Below are 16,996 nucleotides of genomic sequence, written 5' to 3' on the forward strand. Positions count from 1 at the left end.
GTTTTCCTGACGTGTTGAAAATCTGATCTTATTTCCTTGAAATTCACGACTGAAAAACAATTGCTTGTTTTAATTTCTGATGGAGAGTTTGAGGACATGAGATTAGTAGCAATGCACACAGAAAACCCTTTTCTCAATAATTGCATTGTGTATGCTAGTCACCTAGCTTTGTATTCTTTGTCAGCTTGCAAATTTCTCAATTCAGTTATAGAATGTACTCACTTGACCATGTCAACACTTTTTGTCCGGCCCTAATTATCTTGAGAAGGTGTTGTTGAACTGTCTTCTTGAATTTCTTTAGTCTTCATGATGTAGGGACAGCCACAGTGCTATTAAAAAGCAAATTTCAGGACTTTGACCTAGTGACATTGAAGGAACTTAAATATAGTTCCAAATCAGGATGTTGCGTGGGGCTCTAATTGGAGGTAGCATCTGCTACCCTTGTCTTTCTCGTTAATAGAGGTTGTGGGTTTCGGAGTATGCTGTTGAAGGAAGCTTAGGGAGGTACTGCAGTACATTTGTTAGTGGTGAAGCGTGTGAACATTGAAGGTGATGGATGGAGTGCCAGTGAAGTAGGCTGCTTTCTGCTGGACGGTATTGAGCTTCTTCAGGGTAATGGAACTGCACCATCAAGGCAAGTGGAGAGTGTTCCATTACACTGTTGACTTGCGCATTGTAAACAGTGGACAGGCTTTGGGGAGACATGTGATAAGTTACTCCCCACAGAATTGCTCATCTTTGATCTCCTCTTCTAGCCATTGCATTTATGTGGTAATCCAGTTCAGTTTCTGGTCAATGGTAAAAATAAGCCCCCAGTATGTTAATTGTCAGAGAGTCAGCAATGGTATTGCCATTTGATGTTAAGGGAGCATGGTTAGATTTTCTCCTATTGGAGATGGTCATTGCCTGACATGTGTGGTACAAATGTTACTTCCCACTTATCAGCCAACACCTGGATATTGTCCAGCTCTTACTGAATATGGAAATGTACTGTTTCGTTTTCTGAGAAGTCATATTTGTTGAATGTTATTAGTTGAGTGTGTTAAGTTACATTCCATATTTTAAGATGGTTCTAATTCCAAAGTAGTGTAAGTTACCACTGATTAATTATTAGTGCAAAAACATCAGACTTGGTCATTGTGAGAGTTTTGCTCTGATTGAACTCTGATGTGTTCACAATGTTCTGATACATACAACTTTTAAATTAACAATGAAAATTCATAGAATGTTAAGAAGCTGCTGGAATTGTGTTCTTACAGACTTTTGTTTCATAAAATAGGTGCTGCTATTTCATGACCAAAGCTACGTTATCCACTATGAATACACAATCTCGGTGAACAACTCCATTGAAAGCAGCGACAAGGTGCAAAAACACCTGGAACCTTTTTACCTGTGGACAAACACTGGCTGGGGGGCCTGCAGTGTTCAGTGTGGAGGAGGTACTGTCAGTAAATAGATTCCAATTAATGTTTGCCATGAACAAACAAAGAGGTTCAGTTGAACTCCCAAGTTTGCATATTGCTTCACAAGTAAAGCAGTTTGCCTTGGTTCAACACCTTCACCATAGATTTGTGGTTGCAATTGTTTCAAAGGGTTTTGGGGAAAAAAATGATAGACTGAGTCAAAGGATAAGCTATGACTTGACTAAGAAGTAGTGTTCAACATGGGGGAGAATTCCAGAAGGTGGCACATCAACAGTTATGGACCACTAGTCTGGAGTGAAAGGAATGACAGGACTCAATCACAAGATTTGGAATGAGAAAGTTACAAGAGGATTTTAAATATGAGATATTTGAGAATCTGGAGCCAGTGCAGATCAATAAGGACCGGATTGATGAGTTAATGAGACTTTTGCACAATAGAGTAGGTAAAGGTAAAGTTACCATAGACCCGGAGGACCGCACTCCCATTAGAAAGAGATGACTGGTTGTGGTTTAACCTGATGGTCACCACACCTCAAGCAAGAGGAGGGGTTGAGAGGGAAGTCCTGTGCAGAATTGATCTCACATTGCAAACTAGCCATCCACCCAACTGAGCTAACTGACCCCAGACAATAATGTTTTGGCTGGGCTGAAGCTTGACAAGGGTTGATGATGGCAGGTTGTGGGTGTAGGGTGCATGTCCCTTCTGCCCATGGAGATTGCCCTGAAACATTGGTGCCAGTGTCTAAAATGCAGGTGCAGAGGTCTGAGTGTTGAGTTTGAGAGATTAGGTACCTGCCCTGACCTCTGTGTTGAGAATTCTGGCATGTGGGTGGTGGAATAGGAGAGTGCATATTAATGACCTGAGATTAAGTAATAATGAAGGTGCTAATGAGCGATAATTCCTGTTAATAGGACCCTCGCTGGTAACCAGTGAAAATCTCAGATGGACTTTTGTTAGGAAATGTGAAGTGTTGCTCCCAACATCGAGAATGGCCTCACTTGACTTTTGACAATTCTCCCAAATTTCTTGCCATAGCCTATGTCATGCAGGGCCTGGGAATATTCTTCCCCATATGCCTGTCACTGGAAAAGGGCAAATTTTTCATGAAGCAATACGAATTTCTCCTTTCATGATAACAGCTTGCAAAAGCAGTTTTGTCAACAAAACAAATTTAAGAGATTATATATGAAAAGGGCAAGTTTCTCAAAATTGTACTGGTGACAAGAAGCTTCATCGTTTGGGAACATGTGCCACAATGTCGCAGGCTCATTCCATAGCTGCTAACTGTTGTGCATTTGCGTAAGTATATTAGACTATCACTTTAAGAGTCCTATCATGTGATATCATGATGACACTCCAACATACTTACCAACTCCAAGCTGAAATTGAATAAATTTCACATCTTAAATGTCTCAATTGTTTATCAGTGCAAAAAGGGAGCAGTAGATTGAAATTGCTAGCATAAATGAGTATAATCAGAGTCAGTGGGAAATGGTTAGAAATATTAGATTCATTTGGCCATTAAATTGGCCATGCCACCATGCAAACCAAATTGGTGGATGCCAGTGTCTGTCATATTTGCTCCAAATATAATGATATGATAATCCAATCAGATTGGCCATATGTCTCTATAAACGGATGGGAATAAGTTTCTCAAACACTTTCCCGACTTGAGGCATTCCAAAGTACATTTCGACCATTACTTTTAACTGTAGTCACTGCTGCGACAACAGAATTGGGACTACCAATTTGAATACAGCAAGGTTTATGAGCAGCATACGTAATGTGACTGAATTTTACATTTTGTATGAGGCAGATAGGAGGGTGTGTTTTTTTTTAAACATTTAAATATAACCATAACGCAGTTACAAAGGCATAAAATGGAACTGGTTGAAGTGAATTGGCAAATTTAGTTTAAAGGATGCAGTAGCTGACATCTAAGGGGATTTTTACATAAATATATGTAAAGGAATACACAGAGTAGATATATTCCAGTGAGTAAGAACATTTCGCAGGGTCCTTTTCTGATTGGCAAGATGTATCAAGTGGCATGTCAAAGGACTGGTTCTGGGGCCACAACTGTTTATAATTTATATAACTGAAATGGATGAAGGGGTAGAAGGAACAAAGGTATGATATCAAATTTGCTGATGGCACAAAAATTAGTCTGAAAGTAAATTGTGAAGAGAATGTGAGGGGATTATAAAACAATATAGATAGGTTAGGTGAGAGACAAACATCTGGCAAATGGGGTATAACGTGGGAAAATGTGAAAGTGCACATTTCGGCCGGATGAGTTAAAAAAAGCTCCGTTATTTAAATGACGAGAGATTGAAGCACTCTGAGATGCAAAGGGAGCTGGGTGTCTGTGTATAACAGGTACAAGTAATTAAGAAAGCTAATGGAATGTTACCATTTATTTTAAGGAGGATCGGATACAAATGTAGAGATGTTATGCTTCAGTTGGTCAAGTACTGGTGAGAAGATGTCTGGACTGCTATGTACGTTATTGACGTCCTTATTTCAGAAGGGATGTAAGTGCATTTGAAGCGGTTCAGAGATGGTTTCTCAGACTTATACCTGGATGGGATATTTTGGGTTCAGAGGAAAGAATGGCTATGCTAGGTTTGTATCCACTGAAGTTGAGAAGAATAATAAAGCAACCTGATTGTAAATTCGAAGGTTCTGAGGGGTTTGAACATGGTGGGTCAGGAAAGGATCTTTGTCTTTACAGGAGAATCTAGAACTAGGGTCATTGTTTAAAAATGGGGTGGGCTTGCTTAATTGAAGGCAGAGATGAGGCAATATTTTCAAAAAGCTGTGGGTCTTTGGAATTTTCTTGCTCAAGAGCAATTTAAGTGAAGCCTTTGAATATTTTTAAGGCAGAGGTATGTAGAGAGGTAGAGAGAGAAGGTAGATAGAAGGGGATGAAACTTTGTCGAGGTTAGGTGGGAAACTAAATTTGAGGTTCCAGAGCTTTGATCTTATTAAATGGTGGAGCAGACTTGAGGGGCGGAATGACTTACATCTGCTCCTAACCTGTATGATCATAGAACTGATGATTAGTGATGTCAGTGAAGGCTAAATAGAGACCAGGATGCCTGCTTTTCCTAGTGTGGCTGTGAGATCCTTAACACCCATTTGGGAGGTCGGACAGGGCCACAATTTAAGACAGCCCTCTGACGGTGTAGCTTTTCCTCTGTGTTACACTGGAACTATCAGGTTTAAGTTCAGAGGTTGATTTTTTGATTTGGCAGCACTAAATCAGGAGGTACATATGTTTTTGGGCCCTTAATAGCCCCTTGAGTCATTAGTTGGAACTTTGTCCGCTGTGCCTTCCTATACTGGCATAGAGGCAGCTTTACCATGGGCAACAATGGGCTCACACAGAAGAGAGCCAACCAGAGGCCTTTCAATATGAAAAGAGCATCAGGCTATTGTACATAGGAAGTAATTATTAAGTGACTTCAACGTGTAGGTTCTCAGCAACATTTTAAAAATATTTAATTGAAAAATAGGAACAAAACTTGGCCGTTGCTGCCTCCAGGCTGTGAAATGAGCCTCATTCCAGCCAGTCATATCCAGAAACTGGGAGATCAACTGAAAAATCCAGTTGGCCTCCTTTTAGTTGTCCTTAACAGCATTCTATTGGGTCTGTTTAGTTGCTTCTTTTACTGGAACAGGCAATCTTTCCAGGATCAACCCTTCATCTCCTCCTTACCCATCAAAGTAGACAGTGCTGGGATTGCTTTCATTTCCATCCTCCACGGGCGGGGGCCGAATATCTTGCTTTAAGTGCCCCAAGCGGGACTTTAAACAACATAAGTAGAACTGGTCATTGCAGGGTTGATAATTAAAATCTAATTTTAAAAATCTAATAAATTTAGGGCCTGTTTCCCATCCCCCAGTTACCGTAAAATAGAATGTTTTGGTTTTTGTGGAGTGCAGTGAGGGTAGCCAGTGTGACCTGACACTTTTAGAAATGTTGCCTATTCTACTGGGACTGTGGCGCCCATTTCATCTTTGGGAAATGAACACTCAAGGCAGTGTGGCAAGGTCCAAGAGCCTCCAGGCTACTAGTGTTGCAGTTATGTGAAATAGCTGTGCCACATCAACTGTAGGGTTTGCAATCAGATGTGTGAAAATATAGTGCATTCTGCTCCATATTTCAAGTTTACAACTGTTCTCTTCAGTAGAAACATGCTCCATCTGTTTGTTTTTATTTTGTATTTTCGCCTAGCGAGTTTTGAGAAGATTTGTAGCTCAGGTTGCGGTTCTGGATGTGAGTTTGCTCACTGAGCTGGAAGGTTCGTTTTCAGACGTTTCGTCACCATTCTAGGTAACATCATCAGTGAGCCTCCGACGAAGCGCTGGTGTTATGTCCCGCTTTCTATTTATCTAACCAGATAAATAGAAAGCAGGACATAACACCAGCGCTTCGTCGGAGGCTCACTGATGATGTTACTTAGAATGGTGACGAAACGTCTGAAAACTAACCTTCCAGCTCAGCGAGCAAACACGCATCCAGTATTTTCGCCTCTCACTTTTAAATAAAGAAATATTTTTCTTTAGATGTAGTGGTGATCTGTCTCAGGATACGTTCCCCTGCTCACTTCTACATGTCTCAAGTTTCTGCAGTATCCAGTTCAAATGCTTATGGGAGCCTGCCCTTTTCAACTCCAATGAATAATGAGAAACGTTACTAAGGAAGAGATTACACAAGGTGGTTTCTCATTGCCTTCCTTATGAGTACGTAAACTCGAACTCATAACTCGTACTAGGGCGGCACGGTGGCTCAGTAGTTAGCACTGCAGCCTCACAGCACCGGGGACCCAGGTTCAATTCCAGCCTCGGGCAACTGCCTGTGTGGAGTTTGCAAATTCTCCCCGTGCCAGTGTGGGTTTCCTCTGGGTGCTCCGGTTTCCTCCCATAGCCCAAAGATGTGCAGGTTAGGTGGATTGGCCATGCTAAATTGCCCGTAGTGTTCAGAGGTGTGTGGGTTATAGGGGTACGGGTCTGGGTGGGATGCTTCAAAAGGGCGGTGTGGACTTGTTTGGCCGAAGGGCCTGTTTCCACACTCTAGGGTATCTAACCTAAAGGTAATTAAAATTTTTTCACATTCTGTATGCCTAAACAACTGCTGTCCATCAGAGTTCCAGCTCATCTGCCATTACCATCAGAAATTCTCCAATTCTGCTATTTACCAAGGCTTGTAACCCTGACTATAAGACCCTTACCTGGGCCTGGGGTAATTAAAGTTTTTGAGAGGGGGTCAACCAACCACTTGGTCCCTGAAATGATCCTTCAAGCCAAATTTTGCTTCAAATCCAGTGATAACAAATAGTTTGGAATCAATAATTTTTTGGAGTTTGCTTTGATGTTGGTCAGAAGCTGTGGAATTTGAGGTTTAAACCAGATGTGGCATTTTCACGACTGCAGTCTTGCCATCTGTAAACACCTTGGTCTGTTTGTGTGCATCCTGTCCAGTATTGCTGATATCCGTATCATTAAACTCAATCCTGGAATCTGCAGATTCAGTAACAACTTGCAATAAGTTACCGGGTGAATATTAGCTGGGATAAAAGAAAGGTGATTGAAAGAGCTACCCAATTAATTCAAGAATCCAGTACGGACACAAAGGCTGAACGGACTTCAGAACTGTATTGTACTGTGGGCATTGTACAAAGGAAATAGCAAATATCCAAAAATTTCCATTTGGGTGTTCACTTAATGTAAGGTTTGTACTTGTGATTGAGGTTAGACTGTTGGAGAACGGAACATAGAAGCGAAAAAGTTTTAAATAACATTCCGAACAAAATTGTCTTTTTCAAAAACAAATATTTTACTTAAAACATTTGACACTTAATGTAAAGACAGATGTGACGGAAATTTAAGAGAGCTTCCAATGTGTAAAAGCAACTTGTCACTAAGATACATCAATTAAGTATACAAAATATGACTCAGGAGGAGTCTCACGTGCTGTAGGCACATGTCTGAAAAATATCTCCATAGGAATAGATGAAAATCACAGACAATGTGAATTCCATGTAATAGTTACCAGCTTGCATGTAACTCCTTTGAGTTTTACAGTATTTCATTGTTGATCTTTGAACCATGGCAACCACTGGTGCAGCCAGCTGGAGGGTCACAGCTATGTTGAGTATACGAGTGTGATGTTGCCTCTTTAACAAATAACCTGAGGCTCAGTCCGAGGATTAAAATTTTGAACTATTTATCTTTCTTTGTATCTGATACTAACAATTAGATTGAAAAGGTGAAACAAATTAATTCACAGGTTTTGAAAGAATCAGACAGTTCTGAAATGATCTCAAATAAGATAACAAGGTGTAGAGCTGGATGGACACTGCAGGCCAAGCAGCATCTGAGGAGCAAGAAATATTTTCTGAAGAAGGGTCCGGACCCAAAACGGCAGCTTTCTTGCTCCTTGATGTGGCCTGGCCTGCTGTGGTCATCCAGCCCTGCATCTTGTTTTCTCAGATTCTCAAACATCTGCAGTTCCTACTATCCCTCTGAAATGATCTAGGTCCTTTACACTCAAGTGTCTGAAGTGAGGCAGTTTCTGTTGAAGTTCCACTGGAGTTCTAGGGGGGATGGATTAGTGTGGACACATTGGGCTGTAGGGCCTTTTTCCACACTGTAGGGATTCTATGATGATTATGATTCTCTCTCTGAATCAACAGCAACGTGCTTTCTGAAGCTTGGCTATGAATAGTGTGGTGATAGACTGACCACTGCACTGTACAATCTATTTGTATCAGTGTCAAAGCATTTGTGCTTTTTTCAGCATATTATATCATAATCTCATCATTGGAACATGCTGAAATCCATTTTGGGTTGTTCTGCTGTCAGCACTGACAGTTAACACAGCATCAGACACCAAAATCCAATATAATTACATTCAGTTAGATTGTACTCCAACAAAACCCAATTCATTGGGTTGCTGCAAGCATTAGTGTAGGCTGTAGGAGATAGTGCCTGAGAATAATCCAAATGCTGCTTTAGAAATCAAACTAGAATTCAATAAAAGTTAGAGTATAGTATTGGTAGCTCGGTAGGATAGTTTTCTGCATTCAGATTGCTGTCTCCTTATTTCTTTTTTTCTCTTTGTATTCTGTTCCTTGTTTTCAGGTGAGCGGAAAACAATCGTCCGTTGCACCAAGATTTTGAATAAGACATTGGAGGTGGTAAATGATAGCGATTGTCAAAACCTGACCCGTCCAGAGCCACAGGTCAGGAAGTGCAATATACATCCATGCCTGTCGCGGTAAGAAACTCTATCATATACTCGCTGCTACACAACTATCCTGGACATTAATTCCCCCAGTCTGAAGTAACCCCTTAATCATAAAGTGTGAAGCTGGATGAATACAGCAGGCCAAGCAGCATCTCAGGAGCTTTTGTACTCCTGAGATGCTGCTTGGCCTGCTGTGTTCATCCAGCTTCACAATTTATTATCTTGGATTCTCCAGCATTTGCAGTTCCCATTATCTCAGAAGTAACCCCTTGGTGCTTTACAAAGTAAGCTTCAAATAATGGTAGGAATTGTCCAAGTTTCTCCCTTGATGTTTGATGTTGGCATGGACAGTTGTCACATTGATGGATTGGTAGGGTGATAAGCAACAAAATAAATAGACTGTTCAGATGTTTTTAATGGTTTTGTTTGCAGGAAAAATTTTGGCCAAAAGGATTTTGCAACTCTTTCAGTACTGCCATGGGATTTTTCACCTAAATCATCAGAATAACAAGTTTCTCAGTGCATCTAAAAGATGGCACATCCATTCTCTTGATTTTATAATTCAGTGACAGTCTGGATTATACACCTTAAATGTTCGTCCTGAAAAGCTCAACTGACGTAAGTTAGCTTTGGATATATTTTAAAAGATCATCCTAAAGCTAGGATCAGTAATATACATCTATCTGTGACATTTAATAAAAGAAGTGGAAAAAGCACAAGATAAAAGTAGAGCACCAAGGAATGAATCTTATTCTTATTTCAGTGCAATTTAGGAGAAGATTCCTAAGGATGATTAGAAGACAGGAATAGGAACATGTGAGCAAGGAATGGACAAAAACACACAGACACACCACACACATGCACACAGGCAAATATACACAGACACACAAATGAACATACACACAATTACAGAAGTGTTATGGAGCAGAAAAAGGCAATTCAGCCCATCGTGTGTTTCAGCAGATCTTCAGTTGAACTAATGACAGATTTCTAAGCTCCTGCTTGTTCTCTATATCCTTTGCATATTATTTCTATCCAAATGATTATCCAATGCCCTTATGAATGTCTGATTTGATCTTGCCGCTACCACATTTCCAAGCAGTTCATTCCAGACTGTAACTGCTTGCTGAGTTATGCAGCCAACTCATGATTTTGGCAATATCCATCTGATCTCCAAGCCTTCTTCACTTCTATGAGAGCAGTTCCGACCTTTCTCAATCAGTCCTCATAATGGAAGTTTCTCATTGCTGGAACCATTCTTGTCAATCACTTCTGCATTCTCTGCAATGCGCTTACATCTTTTCTGTAAATGTTTAAATATCAGAATTCTTAAGCTGGCAGGAGAGAATAGAAAGAATGATGGAGAAAGTCAAGTAACAAAAGATTTCATGATGCAACAGCCAGAATGAAAGATAATGGATGGAGTGAAGAATTAAAGGCTGTGTCCAAATGAAGAGTGAATTGCTGCGAAATAAAGCATCTGGATGTAAATTGAAGGGATAAAGAAGAGAACCAGACAAGGCAGACCCAACAAAACAAAAGGGAAAAACACAAACAACCTCTGCTGCCTTTCTGAGTTCTGAGGAAGGGTCACCGGACCCAAAGCATTAACTGCTTTTTTTTCCACAGATGCTGCCAGTCCTGCTGAGCATTTTCAGCAACTTCTGTTTTTGCTCCTGATTTACAGCATCTGCAGTTCTTTCCAAAGAACAAAGAAAATTACAGCACAGGAGCAGGCCCTTTGGCCTTCCAAGCCTGCGCAGATCCAGATCCTCTATCTAAACCTGTCACCCATTTTCCAATGATCTGTATCCCTCTGCTCCCTGCCCATTCAAATATCTGTCTAGATACATTTAAATGACGCTATCGTGCCCACCTCTCCCACCTTCGCTGGAAATGCGTTCCAGGCGCCCATCGCCCTCTGTGTAAAGAGCTTTCCACGCATATCTCCCATAAACTTTCCTCCTCTCACCTTGAAATCGTGACCCCTAGTAATTGAGTCCCCCACTCTGGGGGAAAAAAGCTTCTTGCTATCCACCCTGTCTATAGTTCTCATGATTTTGTAGACCTCAATCAGGTCCTCCCTCAACCTCCGTCTTTCTAATGTAAATAACCCTCATCTTATCACCCTCTCTTCACAGCTTGCGCCCTCCATACCAGGCAATATACTGGCGAACCTCCTCTGCACCCTCTCCAAAGCATCCACATCCTTTTGGTAACGTGGCGACCAGAACTGTACTCAGTATTCCAAATGTGGCTGAACCAAAGTCCTATACAACTGTAACATGAGCTGCCAACTCTTGTACTCAATACAAAAAATAATAAACTCTGTTTTTATTTAGTATTTAACTCACTGCCACATCTCTTCTAGGCATGCCCCCCTTGAGGAAATACTGCTCTTCTCTTCTACAAGATTTCTTCTTGTGCACCGATATTAATTTCACTGTCACTCCTGGTGTTTGACCAAGTATTTGCTAGAATTCATTTCCACAGCCATATCACATTCCTCAGTGACTGTCTCCGGCTCAGACTTACCCCACGTGGACTCCAACTGAAGTTTCATCCCTCATGTTTCGAATCCTCCCGTTCTGAGGAACTGCCACCGGAGTTAACGAAATGTTAACTCTGATTTTTTCTTCACAGATGCTGCCAGACTTGCCGAGCTTCCAGCAACTTTACTTTTGTTCCCTTTGCTTTCTTGTTTAATGATCTGAAGCTATTGAACTCAGTGCTGAGTTAAGATGGCTGCAGAATGCTGAGTTGAAGGATAAATTGCTGTTTTTCAAACTTGTGTTAAGCTTCACTGAAACAATGCAGCATGCTGAGGACAGAAGAGTCAGACTGTAAAGTGGAGAATTGAAGTAACAGGCAACTGAAAGCTCAGAGTCATGCTTGTAGACTCAGCAGAGATGCTCCACCCAAAACAGTCTGTGTTTGGTCACCTAAATGTAGATAAAACCGAAATACAAGTAATGTATACAGTCTAACTAATTAACCAAAGTACAAGAAAGCCTCTATTCTACTTGGAAGCAGTGCTTTGGCCCTGGGAAAGGAATGTGGTGAAAGAACTGGTTTTGATTCGGGATTGGTTGCATGGAAAAGTACTGTAGAAAGAGAAGGGAAATGAAGGGTGACTAAGGAGTGGACTTGGATGTCACGAAGAATGCTGAAAAACGAGAATGAGAGCGGGTGTGTTTTATAGTTGTATCATATTGAAGTTAATAAAAATCACCTCCAACAATACAACTTTCAAAGTGCTTCCCATGCACATTGCTCGTCCCTGACCACTCGCTGGATGGGCAGCCTGGTTATGTCTATAACATTTCCTCACATTCTTAATCACCCAAACCTTGTGGCTGCATCCCCATGCTAGGCTATCTCCCTGCCACTATGGATCCTCTTGCTCTACTTATAACATATAGAGTGACATTAGCCTAATATAACGTGCTGCCAAGTCAAAATCTCTTAAATTTGGTTGTGTACCAGTGTGTTGACTCATATCTCTATCAATTACTGCGGGCAAGTACCAGAACAACTTGGATACTCAAGAGCTTTGTTCCAGGTCTCCCACCAGAAATACAAATGTTTCCCACCACGTGGATTTTTGTGTGTGTTTCTGACCAGCAACACACTTTTTTTGCTGAAAGCAGCAGTTTCTGGAACCTCTTCCTGTTCTGGATTCATGATCTGTGACAGTCCCCAGTTATACTCACGTGGAATCATCTCCTGCCATGGCTGCTTGGTTACTGTGGGCAGGTTCCACCACTGACTCAAGGGAAATGTGTCATTAGTGTCTCTGATCTTAACCAGGGCAGAAATCACACGACACCAGGTTATAGTCCAACAGGTTTATTTCAAAACACAAGCTTTCAGAACGTAACTACTTTACCTGACCAAGGGACTACGCTCCAAAAGCTTGTGTTTTCAAATTAACCTAGTGTGGTGTGATGTCTGACATTGTCTGCCCCAGACAACACCAGCACTTCCACATCATGGTCTTAACCAGGCGCTGAATGTCCTGATCACTGTAATGGAGTGCAATCCCTCCTGCTTCTTCCCTGCTTTAACACATTCTGCAATGATAACTTGAAAAAGATATAAGGCTTTGATCGGTCCCATATGTTGCCTTACACATCCTAACCATTCTCAATCTCAGTGATGCTTGATGTTTAATGTGATGGGTGGAAATAGGGCACCTGAGATCCTGACAACCCAAAAACAAATTAAAAATCCAGAAAGGTTTGGAATTTCAGTGTGTATTTATACAAAAGTATTCCTGGGAGATTAAATAGTAGAATTTATAAGGGAGCTAAATGTAACATATCCAGATGCAAACATGGATTGTGATCCATAATTTGTACTTTAACCTTCAAAGAATGTGCAGCAATATACAATACATTACAAGGATCACCTATATAAAGGACATTTAAACTTAACATATCCTAATGGCAGTGTTTTACATTTTAGTACTGCAGTCCCCTAAAGCTACTCAGTAAACATGTGCAAATTAATATGATTTCAAATGACTCAGTTTCAGAAATAGCCTTCTAAGTTAAAAGTAATTAAATGACACTTTCATTTAATGATATTTTTACTGGATTAGTGCTGATAGTTTGACACCAGAATTTCTTGAAGGTCATCATTTTCTAGCCTGAATGATCTAACGTGGAATTTAAAATTGACTTTGGGCAATTATTCCATCTATGGTATTCTCTTTGGAGACCAGAAATAACTAAAAGCACCTGGAGTTTTATCCAGTATTTTACCCACGTCAGAAATGAGATTGTCATAAATTGGCAATGAAGCCTGCTGCCTGGTTCTCGCCCTGACATCACATTTTGTCTCCAATTCCAGACAGATCATATCTCAACCTCTCTTCCCTGCCCATTGCATTATGGTGAGTTAGTTAGTGAAGGTAGGGGAGAACAGTGGCAAGACACCTCCATTTCCTTGACTTCTGTCTGTTTGTTATGACATAATAGCTGATGATCTCCAGCTATCTTTGAAGAAAGATATTAGCTTAGACAACATTGAATCTGGGTGGGGAGAATTGAAAATACCAAGGGGCAGAAAACATTAGTGGCATCACTAAACTGCAGTGTGATGCTGGGAATGGTATTAAACAGAAAATCAGAGATGCATGTAGTAAATGAACATCTGTAATTATGGGTGACTTTAATCTGCATGTAGACCAGACAAATCAAATTAATCATAATTACCATAGACGAAGAATTCCTAGATTGTTTACGGGATAGTTTTCTAGACTAATACATTGAGAAACCAACTACAGAGCAGGTCATCTAAGACTGGGTACTATGCATTGAGAAAGGAATAATTGGTGATATATTTCTGAGAGACCTCTTGGGAATGAGCACCCATAATATGATAGAATTCTTCATCAAGATGGACAGTGAGGTCATTTATTCTGAAACCAGGGTCTTGAATTTTAATAAGGGAAACAATAATGTATGAGGTATGAGTTAGTAGTGATGGATTAGGAAATATTACTGAAAGGAATGACAGTGGATAGGCAATGGCAGACATTCAAAGAGCAGGATGGTGAAATAAAAACATCATTCATTCCTAAATAGCGCAAGAATGCAAACAAAACAGTGGTCAAACCATAGCTTATGAGATAAGTTAGAGGAAGTATTAGATGTAAAAAACAGATAAATAAATTGGCAAGAAAAAAAACTACAGACATCAAGATTGGGAGCAACTTTGAAATCAAAGGAGGACCAAGGGATTGATTAAGAAAGGGAGAGTATGAGAGTAAGCTTACAGGGAACATAAAACTGATTGTAAAAGTTTGCTTGGGCATGTAAAGAGAAAACATTTGGTGAAAACTCATGTAGGTCTGTTATAGAAAGGGGGAATTTATAATCGGGACCAAAGGAATGGCTGATGAACTAAATGCATACTTTGCTTCAATCTTCACAAAGGAGGATATAAATAATGTACCAGAAATGGAGGGGAGCACAGGGTTTAATGAAAGGGAGGAATTAAACCAATCTGTGTTAGTGAAGAAATGGTGTTGGAGAAATTGATGGGAATTGAATACTGATAAATCCGTGGGACTTGATAATCTACATCCCAGAGTACTTAAGGAAGTGAAATAGTTAATACATAGACTGTGAAATAGTGATTGGAGGGTACCTATCATAAGCCACTATTTAAAAAAACTTTCAGAGGATTTTCATAAGTCCTACATAAGGGATTAAAATGTGTAAAATTAAAGTATATAAGATTGGGGGTAGTTTATTGAGATGGATAGAAAATTGGTTAGCAGACAAGAAACAAAGAGTAAGAACAAATGGGTCCTTTTCTGAATGACAGGCAGTGACGAGTAGGGTACCGTAGGGATTGGTACCAGGACCCCAGATACTCACAGTATAGATTAATAATTTAGATGATGTCATATCTCAAAATTTGCAGATGACACAAAGCTGGAAGGAAGGTGAAGAGGATGCAAAGTGATTTGGACTGACTGACTGAGTGGACAAATGCATGGCAGATGCAATATAATGTGGATAAATGTGAGGTTATCCACTTGCGTGGCAAAAAAAGGAAGGAAAATTATTATTTGAATGGCTCAGTTATTTAAAATGAGAGAGGGGAATGTTGAATAAAACCTAGTGCATCAGTCACTGAAGGTAAGCACGCAGGTGCAGCTGGCAGTAAAGAAGGCAAACTGTATGTTGGCCTTCATAGTGAGAGGATGCCAGTACAGGAACAAAGATGTCCTTCGGTAATTATACAGGGCATTGTTAAGGCCACACCTGGAATATTGTGTGCAGTTTTGGTCCCCTTATCTGAGAAAGGATTTTCTTGCTTCAGAGGCAGTGCTGCAAAAGTTTACTGAATTGATTCCTGGGTTGGCAGGACGGGCCTCTGAGTAGAGATTGAGTCGGTTAGAATTGTATTCACTCGAGTTTAGAAGAATGAGGGGTAACCTCATTGAAACCTATAAAATTTTAACAGGACTAGACAGGTTTGAAGCAGGAAGGATGCTCCCAATGGTGAGATAATCCAGAATCAAGTATCATAACTTGAGGATAAGTTGTTAACCTTCTAGGACTCAGCCAAGGAGAAATTTCTTCACCCAGAGAGTGATGAGTCTGTGGAATTCACTACTTCAGAAAGTGATTGAGGCCAAAACCTGATATGTTTTCAAGAAGAAAGTAAGTACAGCTGTTGTGGCTAAAGGGATCAAGGGACACGGGAAGAGAGTGGGATTAAGGTATTGAGCATAATGATCAGCTATAATCATATTGAATGGCAGAGCAGGCTTGGGGGTCGAATAGCCTACTACTGCTCCTACCTTAGTTGTTTCTGTCTTTCTATTGTGATGGGATACATTGAATTATCAAATCATAGAGGTTTACTGCTCAGAAAAAGGCCCTTTGGCCCATCGAGTCTGTGCCAGTCAAAAAAAGTCACCTAGCTATGTTAATTCCATTTTCCAGTACTTGGCCCATAGCCTTGTATGCCTTGGCATCACAAGAATTCATATAAATACTTCTTAAATGTTATGTAGGCTTTTGCCTTTATTACCCGTGTAGAGATTGAGCTCCTGGCTCCCACCACCCTCAGTGAAAATAAATTTTCTCTCACCTCCTTGAAACCTGTGCCCGTTTACCTTAATTATATGTCCCCTGGTCATCGATACCTCCATCGATAAGGGGAAAAGTTTCTTCCTGTCTACCCTGTCAATGCCTCTCAATTTTATAAATTTCAATCTCGTCCCTGAGCAGTCTCCTCTAACCATCCTAGTTTGTCCAATCTCTCTTCATAACTAAAACTCTTCAACTCAGGCAGCATCCTGGTAAACCACCTGTACACCCTCACCAGCACAATCGCATTCATCAATAATGTGGATTCCAGACCCAGACGCAATATTCTAGCTGTGGCCTAACCAGCTTGTTATACATTACAGCATAAACTCTCTGCTCTTAAACTCTGTGCATCAACTAATAAAGATGAAATAACTCCACAGATGCTAGTATCCCATCACCAAGTCACCCTATATATACACATGAAAAGTCCTTGACATTGATCCAGCTCCCTCAGAGCCAGCTGTCAGAGTGAACAGACCCTCTGACACTCCTGTTTATATCTATCTGTCAGCCAGGGCTCTCTGATAGGACCAGATTAGCAGCCGCAATCAGGGAACTCATATTCTATGAGGTCCACCTGGCTGACCTCGTTCTAATCACTACAAAGGATAAGTATCCCCTTTGCCTACATGGCTTATACAAAAATGAAGATCTCGATCAACTTTTATTATAGCCTCTGGTATATATGTGTGAACATTAC

The 16,996-nt window shown here is 40.6% G+C and overlaps 1 protein-coding gene across 1 annotated transcript in view; it reads left to right on the forward strand.

The window, feature by feature from the left end:
* Positions 1–16,996, forward strand: part of adamts17 (ADAM metallopeptidase with thrombospondin type 1 motif, 17) — a 505,079-nt gene that overhangs the window by 394,151 nt on the left and 93,932 nt on the right. Inside the window, exons 18-19 of the mRNA XM_059639195.1 lie at positions 1,280–1,439; positions 8,575–8,710. Coding sequence (XP_059495178.1) covers positions 1,280–1,439; positions 8,575–8,710 — 296 coding nt within the window. The remainder of the gene's footprint in view (positions 1–1,279; positions 1,440–8,574; positions 8,711–16,996) is intronic.

This window comes from Stegostoma tigrinum, chromosome 33, assembly GCF_030684315.1.
Source record: "Stegostoma tigrinum isolate sSteTig4 chromosome 33, sSteTig4.hap1, whole genome shotgun sequence".
In the NCBI taxonomy this organism is placed as follows: domain Eukaryota; kingdom Metazoa; phylum Chordata; class Chondrichthyes; order Orectolobiformes; family Stegostomatidae; genus Stegostoma; species Stegostoma tigrinum.